The sequence below is a fragment of the Sebastes fasciatus genome, chromosome 12, assembly GCF_043250625.1.
Source record: "Sebastes fasciatus isolate fSebFas1 chromosome 12, fSebFas1.pri, whole genome shotgun sequence".
Lineage (NCBI taxonomy): Eukaryota > Metazoa > Chordata > Actinopteri > Perciformes > Sebastidae > Sebastes > Sebastes fasciatus.
Window position 1 is genome coordinate 16,527,962 of NC_133806.1, and position 16,714 is coordinate 16,544,675.

Below are 16,714 nucleotides of genomic sequence, written 5' to 3' on the forward strand. Positions count from 1 at the left end.
CTATGAATTTAAAGAATCTGTGCTTTTGTTGTTGACTTGAGGGATGTCCAAAGTTTTGTTGAGGAAACAATCTAGCTAACGGACACACACCTTTGGAAAAAAAAGCCACATTACTCCTGAACTACAAGCACACAATGATGTAAAAAATAATTATATAATAGCGGTTCCCAACCTGGTGGATTGGACACCCCAAGGGGGTCACAACACAAAAAAAACAACACAAAAAATTCTATCAGACAAAATCTGATTCATGATTTGAGACTTTGAAAATTACTAGATCATTTTACCTCTTCAGGAAGTAAAATTCCTTCATTGAACCGGTCACTGACTCCTGACTTTAGAGGCAAAGTCTCTCCCCTTCCATGGGACTTTATTTTGAAAAAAAATATGTACAGTAAAAAGTATTTTTTTGATCCTGTTTGAATTCGGACATGAATCACACATATGTTTGTCAATTTAAAACATAATTTTTCAAGTCAAGAAAGTTGCAGTTTGTGATAAAACTGTTGATGTATAATATGTAATTAGAAAGACTACACACCCAAAAGTCGCGTATGTCGTCTCTCTTGCTGAAGCTACGATGCCTGTGCGTTTTGTACTGGGATGTACTCGCATGAGCAACGGGTCCGATCGTTCTTTCTCTTCCCGGCTGATAAAAAAACTTGCTGTCGCTGATTAAACACATCAGGTAAGATAACGTTCCATTTGTGGAACACAGCTAAGCTGGGTAGCTAGCTAGTGTTGGTGACGTATGTTGTGCGAGACGAGATGTAGTTCACTGAGCGGTTTCACACAAAACTAAATGATGCTACGACAAACGACGACTTTCTTGACTTGCAAAATTATGTTTTAAATTGACAAACGTATGTGTGATTCGTAATTCAAACGGGATCAAACATTTTTTTTGTCTCGCTCTATTGACAGCCTTACATATTTATTCTGAAATAAGGTCCCATGGGGTCCACCGGAAGGGGGACGGACTTCGCCTCTCTATCCAAATTAACCCAGGTGACATCATCAGGGTTATTCTGAGATTTTAAAAGGAGACACTTTACACCAGTTTGAATAATACTCCATGCAATGAGTAAACTCATCCTATGTGTAAAGTGTCCTTTAAAGGGGGGGGGTGATGGGAACCACAGCTATATATGATTTGTCAATATTGAGCTTTCTGGAAATCATACTCCACAAGATAATTGAACCTCAAAGTTGACTAAGAGACTCACAGAGTGCGGCCCAAGTCTACATATGGCTCAACCCACCCAAATACTCCAACTTTAAACCCCCGTCTTCCCCCTCAAGATCAACCAAAAATACACCACAGCAAACTCAGCAAAATAATAACAAAAACAATTTAAAAAAAACAACAAGAAAAACTGAGCTTCAAGTTTGTAAAAATGCTTACATCACATTTCACCTTGGCAAAATTCAAGACAGTTATTCCATTCTTTGTCCGTTGTGACATTTACACGAGTGCTTGAACGCCTCACATGCCGGTGGGTGAGCCCGCTGCGTCGGCCGGCTCGCAGTCCATCATCATCGTCGTCGTCATTATAATCATCTTCACCTTCATCATTGTTATCAGCTACTATGGTAAGCCATGCCCTACTAGAGTCCATCGTTGGCAGGGTGGGGTAACCATGGTGAATAAGGTGCTAGTTGCTATGGAAACGCTATTCTGAAGCAACCGACTGGTACAGTTGTTTTGAGTTTTGAATTGCCGTACCTCCCCACCAAAGCACTTGGTTTGTATGTATTACTTGTTGCTTTAGTTTGTGTTTTGATTTTTTTTTTTTTTGATTTTGCATTTTCATACTTAATAAGATGTACAGTATGTGGATGTATTCTCAGGCTGTTAGTACCATTTAAAATAGTCTCTCGCTCTCAAACACACACACGTGACACACTCAGACTTTCTCTTTTAAGCACACACAAACATTCAAACAGAAACAGAAACATGTGGCATCTTGACGAATGGGTTTTACAGAGATGAGATTGGTAGAGCGGGCTGCTACGCCGACACTGATCAGTGGAGAGCTTCTTATTGTCCGGGACATGGACCTGTTCGTAGATGCTTTGTGTGAGTGACCGTCCTCCCTCCTTTTGTCCCTCCTCCCTGCTCCTCTTGCTCTCCTCCGAACAGCCTGCAGCGGCTTGAGAGGAGGGCAGTATTGCTGAGTATCCATGGCTGCTCCGTAGCCATCGTGTGCTTCTTTAACCTCAGAGATGACAGAGGACGAACCGAGTGCTTGAAAGGCGGGACAGAAAAGTAACACAGCAACTTATAACATCATCGGCGTCAATGGCACATCTACAGTAACCCCCCCCCTCTTTTAGTTTAAGTGAATGATTCATCGTTTAAATGCTCTGACCCCATCCAAGCCTTCGTTGGAGACGTGCTGCAGACTGACGGTGAACACAGGATGACACAGCAGACAGAGAGTGGAGATGACAACTAAAACACTGGCGGCGTCTGGAGTCCCAGGGTGCGTTTTATGAACTATCAGCTACTTTGACTAGTCTCCTACACGGGACCCGCGCAGTTCGTCAGCTGGTTTTCCCCTCCGTGGACTGGGACAAGTTCCCAGCATCAAGATCAACAACAATAACAACACCAACAACAAAAAAAAGGCAATTTTCAGTTCAGTTCTGATGAAATCTATGATTCAGTTCATTTGAGTTCAGTTCAATTCTTGTTGCAAGAAACTATGGCAACTAGCCCTAAAGGAAGTGTTTCAGCCAATCAGATCCAGGGGAAAGTCTTCAAATAGTTTCCAATTGGGTGGGCGGATTTGATGCTTTTTTCTTCTTTTTTACTAGGGTTTCAGCCCCGCCTGTCCTGGTGTATAAATGCTTTGTGTGGCGTGTGCATGATTCAACAAGCTCAACCTGTGGCCTGTTCAGACACACACACTCACACACACAGACATACACAAACACACGCTCACAAACTGTCTACCACACCTGCATCTGTATGCGCAGGCTGACTTTAATGCAACATACGGTTCAGTCTGTGTCACCGAGTGCCTGAAGGTCTTTGAACTCTAAACCCATACACACAGCTGTACAAACACACACATACACGCACACTCACACTGTGATGCTTGAAATCTCTATTTCTTGCTCCTCTTGCCTTCTGCTCTATTTGTGGTATCTTAACTCTCCTCTCTCTCTCTCTCTCTCTCTCTCTCCCCCCCGCCACTCAACTCTCCCATCCGCTGATACTGTACACCCTCCCAAGGCTAGTTGGCATGGTGACGCTGGTGGGATGGCCGTTGCTAGGAGATGAAGAGAGCGGCCAGAAGGAGCATCGTCACGGTGAGGAGAAGGCGATCCCTGGATGGGCTGCTTCCGCTGACGCTCTTCTCCAGCTTGGGAACAAAAGGGTTATAATCATCTGAAAAAAAACCCAAAAAAACAGAGAGAAAGAATTAATTTTATATCTATTCATTACAAATACCAGCAGAGGTTTGAAAAACTCGAAAGGAAAATAAAGAAAAAAGATAAGTGTATCTGTGCTTCTTATTGAGCTATAATCTGCACAGCACGACTTTTACTAAAACACTTTTTAAATTGAACTAGGGCTGTCAAAGTTAACGTGATAATAACACGTTAACGCAAATATGTTTTGACGGCACTAATTTCTTTAACACATTACCGCAACTTGTGATTTTTAAGTAACCTCTTAAAAATCCGACGGGCCTGGCCGCGATTCGATTTTCTGGAAGGTGTAGGCTAAATAACGCTCCAAACTTACGCTAAATTTTGTCGAGGAAAAACTGGCATGGTTATTTTCAAAAGGGGTCCCTTGACCTCTGACCTCAAGATATATGAATGAAAATGGGTTCTATGGGTACCCACGAGTCTCCCCTTTACAGACTTGCCCACTTTATGATGATCACATGCAGTTTTGGGGCAAGTCATAGTCAAGTCAGCACACTGACACACTGACTGCTGTTGTTGCCTGTTGAGCTGCAGTTTGCCATGTCATGATTTGAGCATATTTTGTATACTAAATGCAGTACCTGTGAGGGTTTCTGGACAATATTTGACATTATTTTGTGTTGTTAATTGATTTCTAATAATACATGTATACATAAAGCAGCATATTTGCCCACTCCCATGTTGATAAGAGTATTAAATACTTGATCAAATATGAATCAATATTCTGTTACTCTAATGCCTATTTCTCGCCTAAAATGTTTTCAGAAACATCTTGTAGTGTACTGTTTAGCTATAAAATGAGAAAGTTTGTGACCCAGCAGCCATGTTGAGATCAGTTGAGGAAATACCAAGCACAGCCCACCAGCCGGAGCACAGCCAATGGGAACGCTCAATAGAAACGCTCTCTCTGAAATGAATGAATTACAATATGCTGAAAGGTGATTATGGAATTCATGCCCAAAGATGCCAAAAACGTTCTGCCTACTGAAGCTTTAAATATGGACAAACGTGATTAATCGTGATTAAATTTTTTAATCAATTGACAGTCCTAAGTCCACTAAAATGTTATAAGTCCGCTACAAAGACAACTCAACAGCCGGACCATGGCAGACAGCTGCAGCTGTTATCAGAGAGCTCTTATTGTTCTAATAAAGTGACACATTCCCAGTCACCCACAGACACACTGTATATACTGTAACCCCTCCAATCCCCCAGCACGTACACCTGGTGATCCTAAAAATAGTTTGCGGTCTTTTGTTCGGGGCTGCACGCCGAGCGTTGATGTCTAGTCGATGTACAAAAACAGCAGACGGTTCGCTGCACGCCTACACTTATGAGACACACGTTTGGCCAGACACACCTTCTGTAGTCACTTGATTAATGAGACTGGAGGCCAGACAGAAGCACAATTTTCTGTCTGAACACGGCACGGCTGATGCTGATTAGGAGCTATTGTGTTAACGGTCCGACGGCATCGAAGTGTGTTCTCAGTGTTTCCGTACCTAGCTCCAGAATGTTTCCAGCTGCTCTGTGTGGGTCAGACAGCAGAGTAATGACTGGCTGACACCTGGTTTTAGAGATGGCCTCTTCTGGTATGCTCTGCTGGCCGATGTAATGAGGTCTATGCAGCAGCGGAGCTCAGGTTAAATGCTTTGACCGCTCTGTAACCGAGCATGCAGCCGAAGGGGTCGGGACACTGTTACTTTGGCGCTGACTGACTGGAGGAATGTGGGTTTGAAGACACAAACAGCAGACTGGGGAGCATCTCGCAAAACTGGTTCTAAAGTGTAATCGCCTCTTACACACACACACACACACACACACACACACACACACACACACACACACACACACACACACACACACACACACACACACACGGTCTCTCACTAACTGTCATAACACCTAATTATTGGCGCGCGTTTTTGGCGCGATGTTTGCGCAGGGGAGGTGTGCACGTACACATGACCTTCTGACATGTTCCTGAGCCAAACATCAGCTCACACGAGGAAGCTGTGTGTACTACTGTGCTTGCTTGTTTGTGTGTGTGTGTGTGTGTGTGTGTGTGTGTGTGTGTGTGTGTGTGTGTGTGTGTGTGTGTGTGTGTGTGTGTGTGTGTGTGTGTGTGTGTGCCACATTTTGGAGCAGAAAGCTGGCAACATCCGCAGGATAATTAGGAAGCTCAGACACCTAGACGCGTCTATGAATTTGAATGTCATGTTGACAAGAAGAAGAAGAAGGAGATGTCTTGATTGTGTTTACTAGTGTCTGTCTGTATGTGAGGTGTATGTGTGTGTAACTTTAGTGGTTTCTGTCTGAGGTAAAAAATATAAAAATATATATCTAATGCAATGCATGTGTCATACTGTTCTAACATAAAACATGTTTGAATTTTACTTTTGCAAACAAGATAATTACAACTTTTATACATTATATTGAATATGGCATTTTAATACCCCCAAACACAGTATTCTATGTATAATGTTTAACCTGAAAACTAGAACCCTTTCTACATTGTTACTCAATTCATGAGTCTTGTGACAAACTTTATGAAAATAATTATCTTTAATTGTAGTTGTCGGAGAGGTGTTGATTCGACTGTGTGGCAATCTTAGACGTTATAATTTGTGGTGTTCCCAGATCAAGAATGTCCTCATAAAAGGGTAACCGTACTGATTTAGTATTGCAACTCCATATAGTTCAGGGACTTTTGATGCATCAGCATCTTTCATTAGACCCTACCTGACTGGTTAATAAACACGTCTGTCAAATCAAAACGTTACAAAGCTCCTGCAGAGCCACAGAGGACAGCAAACAACTTATTTTTAGATGCTGAGTAGTCCTTCTTGTAACTGGTGAACTGACTTTAACATGTAAAATGAGTGGCGTGCCGGTGTAAGATGAACAGCAAATGTCTAAACTTGTTTGGACAAACAATGGTTGCCTATTCACAATAATAAAAACAAATCTGAACTAGTCTTGTGTTTCTGATCAATCAGGTACTCTTTAAAAGAAAATCTGAACATTATCAGGCATCTGACAGTTTACAGTGTTCATATATGCAATTTAACTGCACCCTCTGGTGTATGACTGTATGTAAGCAGATAGAATGAGTACCATTTGGGAAGCAGAACTGTTGTTACTGTGCAGTATTTTTTTTTTTGCCCCATAATGCATTTTGTCCCATTTTTGCATCATGAAATAACATGTCTAGTAGAGCTGCAACAATTAAATTAATCAACATATATTTTGATAATTGATTATCATATATATATATATATACAGTATATATATATATATATATATATATATATATATATATATATGTATATATATATATACATATATATATATATATATATACAGTATATATATATATATATATATATACATATATATATATATATACATATATATATATATATATATACAGTATATATATATATATATATATATATATATATATATATATATATACATATATATGTATATATATATACGTATATATATATATATATATATATGTATATATACATATATACATATATGTATATATATATATATGTATATATATATATATATATATATATACGTATATATATATACGTATATATATATAGTTGTTTTGATGATGTCACAACAGCCTAATTGGTGCACCTGAGCAATCAGCCAACACACCTGGTCTAAATTAGCTGCTTATAGCTCTTGATGTCTCTTTCTGGTGCTTCTAAAGTCAAACAGGAAGCTTGAAACAGCAACAGTGTCCTTTTTTGAAGTAACTCTACTCTTATTCATTTTAAACATCACTGGATCCACTTGTTTCTTAATGAGCATGTGGTTTTAAATTAGCATGTACATATGTATATATTTGTATGATGTATGAAATCTGTATAAGTGGTCATAATTAGGGCTACAGCTAACGATTATTTTCACTGTTGATTAATCTGTTGATTATTTCTCGATTAATCGATTAGTTGTTTGGTCCAGAAAATGTCAGAAAATGATGAAAAAATGTCGATGAGTGTTTCCCAAAGCCCAAGGTGACGTCCGTCAAATGTTTTGTATTGTCCACAGCTCAATGATATTCAGTTTACTGTCATAAACGAGTAAAGAAACCAGACAATATTCACATTTAAGAGGCTGGAATCAGAGAAATTTTTTTTTGTCTTAAAGAATTACTCAACCTGCTTAGACTATTATCAAAATAGATGGTGATGAATTTCATAGTTGACAATTAATCCATTAATCATTGCTGCTGTCATTGTGCTATTTAATAAAATAATATAAAATAAAATATTTGCCAAAATGTATCCTCTTTCCTCCGTCACTCCCTTCGGCCCATACCCCCCTTTTTTAACTTTATCTTTATTTATTTACCACCACTAATTTCTCCTCTGCACACACACAGTGGATACCAAATAACAAACAGACATCTTCTCACGCACACACACTCTCCCCAAATCAAAGGACCAACCCAAAGTTTATTACTTTGCTGTTACTGTTACCTTCATGTTACCCAATGTACTGTCTGTCTTTTTTGTCTTGTGTTGCCTCACCTGTTATGTCTCTTCGCACTAAATAAAATAAAATAAAAAAGCTTTGCAGCTCTAGTCATAATACTGCAAGATACACAATAGTAATTCTTTATACTTCATTTATACATTTTACTATATATATGATTCCCAGAGATTTATATGTGATATTTTGGGCTAAAACTAAAACATATAACACAACTGTTTCTACAAAATGTGATGAACACAGAGGTGACGTTCCGTTTGTGCTGCCTACTGATGTTTTGCTGGCACGGTAACCCGAGCACACTGTTGCTTAAAGGTGTGCTAATTGCTACAATAAACCCCATTAAAGAAAGAGCTTCTGATGTTCTCCACTAATGGTCCGGACCTGACCGTCAGACGCAGTAACCTGAGCCAACAGGGTTGGTAAATGAGTATCCTCCCACTGAAAGCCATCAGTAATCACATGGCTGCACGGGGAGCTGCTAGCACCGTTCCATCTGTGTTGTAAATGAGATCTAAATGAAATCTAATACTGGAGGCCGTATTCAGGAGGGAACCACTGTTGAGCCGTAGACGCTGATTGAAAGGGGCAGCGCCCAGGAAATAAACTGTGAGCAGTGGAGGGGAGCGAGGCGGCTGGTTTACAATATCAGCCTGCAACATTCAGCTTAGTTAAACATTTTCGGACGCGGTAATCAGGCAGATTTGAACGGAGTCAGTTTGCGCGTCGCCTCGTGTTTGTGCGAATGTGCTGACGTGAACTTTGAATAACAGTAATTAAAACTATGATGTGATGAGTCTAATCGGCAGCCAGGAGGTCCGAGAACGAGGGAGGGGAATAGGAAACTGCACTGCTTCTTTGTTTTCAGTTCATTTCACAGCTCCCTGCTGATTTCCTCACTTCCTCTTGCACCACTTGAGTTATCCTATTAATTTAATTGGCAACACAGCACTACAGGTGAAAATGACCCACAGGAGCCGGGGTAATTTGTGCTCTGCTATTGTGTCGGCCGTTTGCTTAATATTAACAGTATTTCCATGTAGTTCAGGTTCCTTATCCGTTCAAATACAACTATTCTTCTGAGGAAATTACCTTTCTTTGCTGTATATTCTTCCATGTAACTTGTAATTAAGTACGCAATGTGTGATTTTGAATAAAACTCAATATTTTCTGTTATTGGAATGAGCATCTTTTGCATTTGTTTACAATTATTTGCAAGAAATAAAGGAAGGTACACAAGTGGTGAGGATACGTGATGAGAATATAACACGTATTTCTTATTTCTTAAGTATTTACTACAAGAACAAACACAATAAAATAGTTTGTCTATGTTATTATAGCTTACGTCACTGTGATGGCATTAATGCATACTAGAACCTTAAGATTAATATCGTATAAAAAGAGGGGAAAACTCAATTTCACACATCAAAAGGTGAATAAACTGAGTTTTGGTGGCTTTCCCCTCCACTGCATTCCTACTTGTGCTCTGGGACGAAAAATGGAGGATGGGAATTAAAGAGGATGAGGAGGGCACGGAGGAAGAAGATGGAGCGAGGGAGAAAAACGAGATGAAAGGATGATGGAGGGAGGAAAAAGAAGTGAGGGAGAGGAATCTCGACGAACTCATGTGACACGCAGCCATTCGCCGCAGCCAGTGATGAGTTTTCTTATGACAGTTATGAGAACAGACTGATTTATTACGCATGCCAGCGCGCACACACACACACAGATTAACAACACAGCACCATATTTCACAGGCTACCTTGGAGAAGACTGTGGAAGCAGGACAGGATGATGATTGATACCCACATGTGTAACGGGTGGCAGCTAGCTGGGCCGAGCTAGCTGCACATGTTGTTATTGTGCCGCTCGTGACACTGAGAAGCAACCACATGATCGTCTGATCTGAGAGATTATCCTAAAGTCTGTCACGAATTAATTCACTGCTCAGCCAAATTTCATACAGTTCCAGCGCTAACAGATTTAGCATGATTCACACGATTTCACCAGATGTGTAAACCCCGACGAGAGCAACAGAGTTAACTGCAGGAAAATCTCAATTGAGTTGTCTTTGGTAACCAACCGTGAAACTCTGTGTTCTTTGCATATTCGGGTGAAAACAGGCGAGTGTGAAATGAATATGCATGTCGTTGTTTCGCAGCATCAGCGGCTTGCCAAGCCAGCTGGTGCTGTGAAGTTTAACTGTGCTGAAGGTCTCTTTTGAAAACGGCACATTTCACTTTAGCCGGCCACTTTTGATGCTGCGTGGTCAACGAACTGTCACTCTGCCATACAAACAATCAATATGCTGGCAGTATTTAAATGATAAGGCTAGTGATAATGTATATTTTTGTTATTGTCTACAAATCCCATCATTCACTGGGGTTGGGGGCACGTGACTTTTCCATTCTCTCGACCCTATTTTTAAAGCTTCACAGTAAGAATGACTCACTATAATCTCTGAGTGACCTCTTATTGTCCAGCTGTCTTAATACAAATGAGAGAAGCTTTGAGTCTAAATAAAAATGTGGATTTGTAAATTTATTTCAACAAATCCATATGTGCCCACAGAACAGCAACAAGTACTTCAGGGAGTTTTATCTGCCCTGGATTTCTCCTGTCGGACTAGATACAGGCTGTCCTGACTAACGGTCGTGTCTAGAAGGTAACACGCAAATTACAAAACCCTCGTGAGATGGTCTAGGTTAGACATGGCTGGGTGCCACAAACAGGTCATGGATAAAAAAAAGAAGAAGAGAAAAAAAGGTATAATTGTCCTTTAACTTCAATATGTCGGTTTGGAAAGTGTGACTCATGTGATTACCATGATTTGAGGCTGATGTGATCTGAATGACAAACATGAGTCTGTGTCTGTTTTAATGAATCCAGACGTGTCGGATGAATGCGCTCCACACTTACTCAACTTCATGTGTGTCTAAGTTTAAGTGAGTGCGTGCGTGACTCACCAATATCGTCAATTTTTAGGCCTGGTCTAAGCGTGTAGTCTGGTTCTGTAGGCTCTGGCTCATCGTCCACGTCTGAGGCTGAAAGAGAGGGAGAGAAGAAATAGAGTGAGACAGAAAAAGAGGGAGGGAGAGGGTGAGGGAGCTTTAACCATTGCTCCTACCCAAAACATTTTAATTATGCCTCATTAGCACTGCATGATTCGACTCGACTAAACTCACTTTTGGTACCAGGTTCTTTTCTCTACTTCGCTTTACACTGCAGATAGTACGCCCTCAGTGTAGGCAGGATTCTAGGCTGATCGCCATAGCGACGCCGCGTGAAACTGCCGTAACATCATCTTCAACACGACTCAACTCGCTGAATACTTTCATCAGTGACCAATTTTACAGCGTACTGTACGTAGAGTACATTGTAGTGTACGTCGTAGTGTACGACAGTGTACGACATAATGTACGACATAGTGTACGACATAGTGTATGACATAGTATATTATGTAGTGTACGGCCTAGTGTATGACGTAGTGTATGGCCTAGTGTAAGTAGTGTAGGACGTAGTGTACATAGTGTACGGCATAGTGTACGGCATAGTGTATGTAGTGTACAGTGTAGTGTATGGCCTAGTGTACGGTGTATTATATGTAGTGTACGGTGTATTATATGTAGTGTACGGCATAATGTATGGCCTAGTAGTGTATGGCCTAGTGTACGGCCTAGTGTACGGCCGAGTGTACAACGTAGTGTATGACGTAATGTACGACGTAGTGTACGGTGTAGTTTTGCGGGCTGCCATTTTTTTTAAATCTGGGTCGAGTAAATACAAAAATTGGCTCAGCTCGCTTGGAACCTCGACCGAGGTGAGATCAAAAAAAGTAGCAGGTACCAGGTACTATGGAGAACCAAAAAGGGAGCAAGTCGAGTGGAGGTGAGCCGTGCCGTACCATACAGTGGAAATGTGGCATTAGATTCAACTTGACATCTTGAGAGAAACATGTGAGAGGCTGCAGGGGTTAAAAAAATCCCCCGGAGCGGACAGACTGACACAACATCACCAGCAGCGAGAGAGAGAGCGAGAGAGAGAGAGCGAATGAGAGAGAGAGAGAGAGAGAGAGCGAGAGAGAGAGAGCGAATGAGAGAGAGAGAGAGAGAGAGAGAGAGAGAGAGAGAGAGAGAGAGAGAGAGAGAGAGAGAGAGAGAGAGAGAGAGAGAGAGAGATGAGGGAAGGTGAGGGGTGGCAGATCAAACTGAAGAGAGGCAGTGTTTGAAAAGGGGAAGGAGAGCGATGGAGTCGGGGAGGGGGGGTGAAAGGGAGGAGAGGTTAATACTACAGGGCTGTGGAAGTTAAAAGGACCGGACAGGCCAGGGATCAAAGTCTGTGCGCGCGCGCGTGCGTGTGCGTGCGTGTGTGTGAGAGAGAGGGTCGAGAGATTGAAGGAAGGCAGCAGAGTGAGCGAGAGAGGTTAACACTACATATACATAGCCACACACTGACCGCACACAGCAATAAATGGATTCTGACAGGGAGCGAGGGAGGAGGGGTGAAAGAGGAGGAAGGAGGGAGTAGAGAGGAGAAGGAGGCGGGGGGGTGAGGGCCTTCAAAGCTGGAGCTGCTCCTCTCTGCTGCTGTGGAGGGAGAGCAGGACCAGAAAGAAGAGAGAGAGACAGAAAAAGAGGAGCAAGGGGGGGATCTGTGCTGTGAGTGAAAATGCTGCAGGGGAGTATTAATAGCTCTGCCTGTTTTAGACTGTATTTAGATTATGTGAGCATCTGTATGCAGCCGGTGTGTGTGTGTGTTTGTGTGTGTGAGGAATAAGTGTATGTGTGTGGGAGGGTTCGTGGGGAGCCCGGTGCCTGCCAGATGGGTAGAGTAGCCAGATGGGTGCAGGTACAGTCTGCAAACAGGTCCAAGCATTTTATTACATACACACACACAAAATGAAAGACTCACCCGTGGAGCAGCAGACGTACACTCGTAGTCTCAGACAGCTGCGGCCGTGATGATGGGTGGGTGTGGCTGTAAAAACATAAAATAAGTCATGGGCCTAGGGTTTTTGTTAGAGTTTGTTTCCTGTTTTAGTTTTAAAGTCCTCTCCTCTTGTGTCTTGTTTTACTCCCTGCCTTTGTTTGTTTCCCGCCTGTGTGATCGTCTGCCCTGCCCCTCAGGAGTTTCACCTGTTCCCCGTCAGCCTGCTGTCACCTGTCCTTCGTTATCTCCCTCCTCTCCTTGTGTGTTTAGTCTCTGTGCTGTCCCGTGTCTTTTGTCAGTTCTCCTTCATTGTCGCTTGGAGTTTTGTTCACCTGTCTGTCTTTTTGGGAACTTGTTAAATCTTTTGTTTGATTAAAAGTATCTTCATTGAATCCACCAGTCTCTGATTCTGCATTCGGGTCCTCCCTGCTTTTGCTGCTTCCTCCAGCCATGGCAAAACGTACAATAGATCGACCCGTGTATTCACATGAGTTAAATGCTTTCAATGGAGTGCTGCTGGGATGACGTATTTTTGTAGGCCAACCCAAAAGTTAGCATCGCACTTTTACCATTTACTGGCGTATTTTGTATTGTAGAACAAAACGTTAAAATCTTTTCAGCTTGTGTTAACCACAGACCTTATTTCAGGCATCTAAATAAAAACCCCAACTTCCAGACTAGGGAACCGAAAGTGCTAAAACGCTAACTCATATCTGGGTTTTAGGACTCAATCCTGCACCACTCTATTATGTGGTCTTTCTAAATAAAAACAGACCAAAGTTGGGCTTTCAGATCAAAAGTAATACACCAATCCAAACCACTGGATCAGTATCAGCGCTGACACCGACCTCATGAAATAGATAACAAATCAGCCAGATGTGACTGTTCCACATTAAACACAGTTAACACACAATTTTACACATAACATAAAACGTTATGTGCATCACTACACTTATTTTTTTTGCAATCCCAGGATGCACTGGAGCACACAAGCTCCAATTATAGAGTGACTGTTTGTGACTTACAGCTGTATTAACTAAAGATAGTCAGTCTTGAACTGTATTCTACGTATTAATGCAGAGTGAAATAAATAAGCACTTTGTACAGTATATGAATTTAAGTCAGGTTATTTATATCGCACATTTAAAAACAACAGGAGTTGACCCAGAGTGCTTTCCAGTAGAGGCAGATGGGATAACGGCTGCCTCAATACAGAAATACATAATTAAAGACATAAAAGTCAAGTCAATACATGATGTAATACAATATAAGAAAGGTACAAATTAAAACGAAGAGAGAAAGGCATTCAGTTCTAGAGGCAATCTCCTACACTTTCCTCAAACCACTCCCTACACCCTCTCCCTACCCACTTCCACTCCGTTTGCGGGTCTGCCATATTAAGTGCCATCCCAAACCAATTAGCTGGGAGTGGAAGTGGGTTATATAACCCATACAACAACGAGCCTGCATTGATGCCGACTTACTGGTGTCACGGCGTTTTGTGTTCGTCATTGAACGCGTTACGGACAAATGTAAGTTCCGTGCAACTTTCGTGTACAAACTGCTCAAACTAAGACAGACATTTATTATTGTCATACAGACGTTAGCGAGGTTACATTGTATTTAGGATCAAATGTCTACTCTAGAAAACGGTAGACGTGTTCATTTGATTATAAAGTGTTGTATATTTAAAGGGACTGTTGCAAAAAACCAAGCAGCTAATAAACATCAGAGTTAAAAATGAGAAGATGTGTACAAAAAAAGAAAAGAAATGCCACCACAGAAGCATGGGAGTACGTTTTATTTTTAGTTTTTATTTTCTCTGTATATTGCATGTTCTTTTTACTCTTAATACTGTGAGTACTACGACAGTTTCCGTCGAAGAGAGGGAAGTTTGTTCCAAAGCTTGCCGCTGTATTTATACACTACACCTTAAAGAAGGATGCTTCATTCAGATGTGAGTGTGACTACAAACGGAGTTCACTCCGTCACAAAGTGGGAGTGGGGCGGGTCCGGTTTGAGAATGGCCCAGTGTGACTGTGGTAGGCTTAAGTATATTTATTGCATGTTACTACTAAATGTGGCAGATAGTTAAAAGTACAGAACTTGGATAGCAAGACTGGCTTAAAAATGTTTGGTTGACACGTCACTTATATCTCACTTGGTGTCTCACCAGTCGCCCTACATGAACAGCACACTAATGTATACTCATTTGTTCAGTGGTGAGCTCAACACTTGTTAATGTTATAACTAACACCTGTGCTTTTACTGCTATGACAAGTCAAAATGTCTGCTGTTAAAAAAAATGCATATTAAAGCTATGTTTTAAAATAGCACATGTTCAAATTGTCAAACTTTCCCTTTAAGTTGAAATGTCTATAATTGCACCACATTCATACATATTTTAAATTGATATATGCCTTTGATTTGATAATTGAAAGACATTTTATTTTAGTTTTTGCAAACACCATGCCTGCAGAAAACCAAAAAACAACAACTCTCTGTAGTGAAGCACAGAGCAACTTTCTGATTATGGTATGGAGACGTCTCCTGTCAAGTAATAGAGGTTAAATGAGTGCTGCACTCATTATATAGCCATTTAATGCACGAGACGTTTATCTATTGCCTGAAGTATTTGTTTTTAAATTGTTGTTCATGACAAGCTAAAAGTTCATTATTCATACGGTGTCATATTGGCGCAAGGTGTTGTGAGTTAATTTGATTAGCAATCAACAGAATGGATGAGCGTTGCTTGACTGCAGGCTGATATGATTAGATGTGAAACAGCAATTTGTTATCCTGAAATTACCTGAGGACGGTCTAAACTAAATGAGTTAATCATCAAATCCACTTAACAATAAAAGAATAACATGTTTATCTCACAGGGGAGTGTTTGTCACATTGCTGCTCTGGTCTCACACACTTTTACTATCATTTATAGCGCTTTCATCTATATTCCGAGGACACACAGAAGCACTAAATAGTGACATGTATTAATATGATATTGGTTTACACTCACAGATGTAGTAGTACTCCTGTCCAACGTGGAACTCGTAGCCCAGCGAGAAGGCGCTGTAGCGTTGGAACTTCTCCGAGAACTTGATGGGCGCGTGGGGGGCGTGGGGCCGGTTGCACTCCCACCTCTTGAAGCCCAGCTGGGGGTCGCAGTTCCTGTAGCCGCGGTAACTGACCATGTAGAGGATGTACTGCTCGCTGGTGCCCACCATGCGCTGGCTGTCGTTGTAATGAGGGCAGTAGATGTCCAGGTAGTCGTTGACGTTCACCTGCATCGTGTAGCCCTCCCTACGCAGACTGAACACAGAGAGAGGAACAGTCAGAATGAGCTTCATAACAAAGCTGCAGAATACACATATCATAATTATACTAATTAAAAGGTGTCTCATTAAGACATTAAAAATAATAGCATTTTTATGAATCTTTTACAGGCAATTTCAAACTAACTACAGGAAACACATCATAATTGGACATGTTCTTGGTCGTTTCCCCCCCGCTGGAAAATCATAAAATGTTTGCAGAATTTAATGGGAAAAAAACTCAGATATTTAGTATTATGTCTAAACTGCCCCTGGAAACTAATGAAATGTTATCAACCTTGTGCTTCATAACAATAAAATAACAATAAATATGAAATTCATGCATCGAATGCAGCTCACACTGCTCAGCAAACACACAAAATAAATAAAGGAATTAACATGTTCAACACAGGATAAAATACTTTTATGTGCAAAACATGATGAACAGAATCCAACAATGTCATTTTAAAAGTGAAAACTTTGTGAGTACTACACACATATTAAACACA

The 16,714-nt window shown here is 41.1% G+C and overlaps 1 protein-coding gene and 1 long non-coding RNA gene across 4 annotated transcripts in view; one reads left to right on the forward strand and one right to left on the reverse strand.

Annotated features, from left to right (window-relative positions):
- Positions 1 to 2,133: 2,133 nt before the first annotated feature.
- Positions 2,134 to 3,512, forward strand: LOC141779005 (uncharacterized). Its single transcript, XR_012596172.1, has 3 exons — positions 2,134 to 2,269; positions 2,383 to 2,486; positions 3,242 to 3,512. It is a non-coding gene; the product is annotated as an uncharacterized LOC141779005 (long non-coding RNA).
- Positions 2,730 to 16,714, reverse strand: part of efna3b (ephrin-A3b) — a 91,204-nt gene continuing 77,219 nt past the window's right edge. For all 3 annotated transcript variants that reach the window (XM_074653602.1, XM_074653600.1, XM_074653601.1), the window contains exons 3-6: positions 15,911 to 16,203; positions 12,874 to 12,939; positions 10,929 to 11,006; positions 2,730 to 3,397 (exon numbers count right to left, since the gene is read on the reverse strand). In XM_074653602.1, coding sequence (XP_074509703.1) covers positions 3,279 to 3,397; positions 10,929 to 11,006; positions 12,874 to 12,939; positions 15,911 to 16,181 — 534 coding nt within the window. In that variant the 5' untranslated portion in view covers positions 16,182 to 16,203 and the 3' untranslated portion in view covers positions 2,730 to 3,278. The remainder of the gene's footprint in view (positions 3,398 to 10,928; positions 11,007 to 12,873; positions 12,940 to 15,910; positions 16,204 to 16,714) is intronic.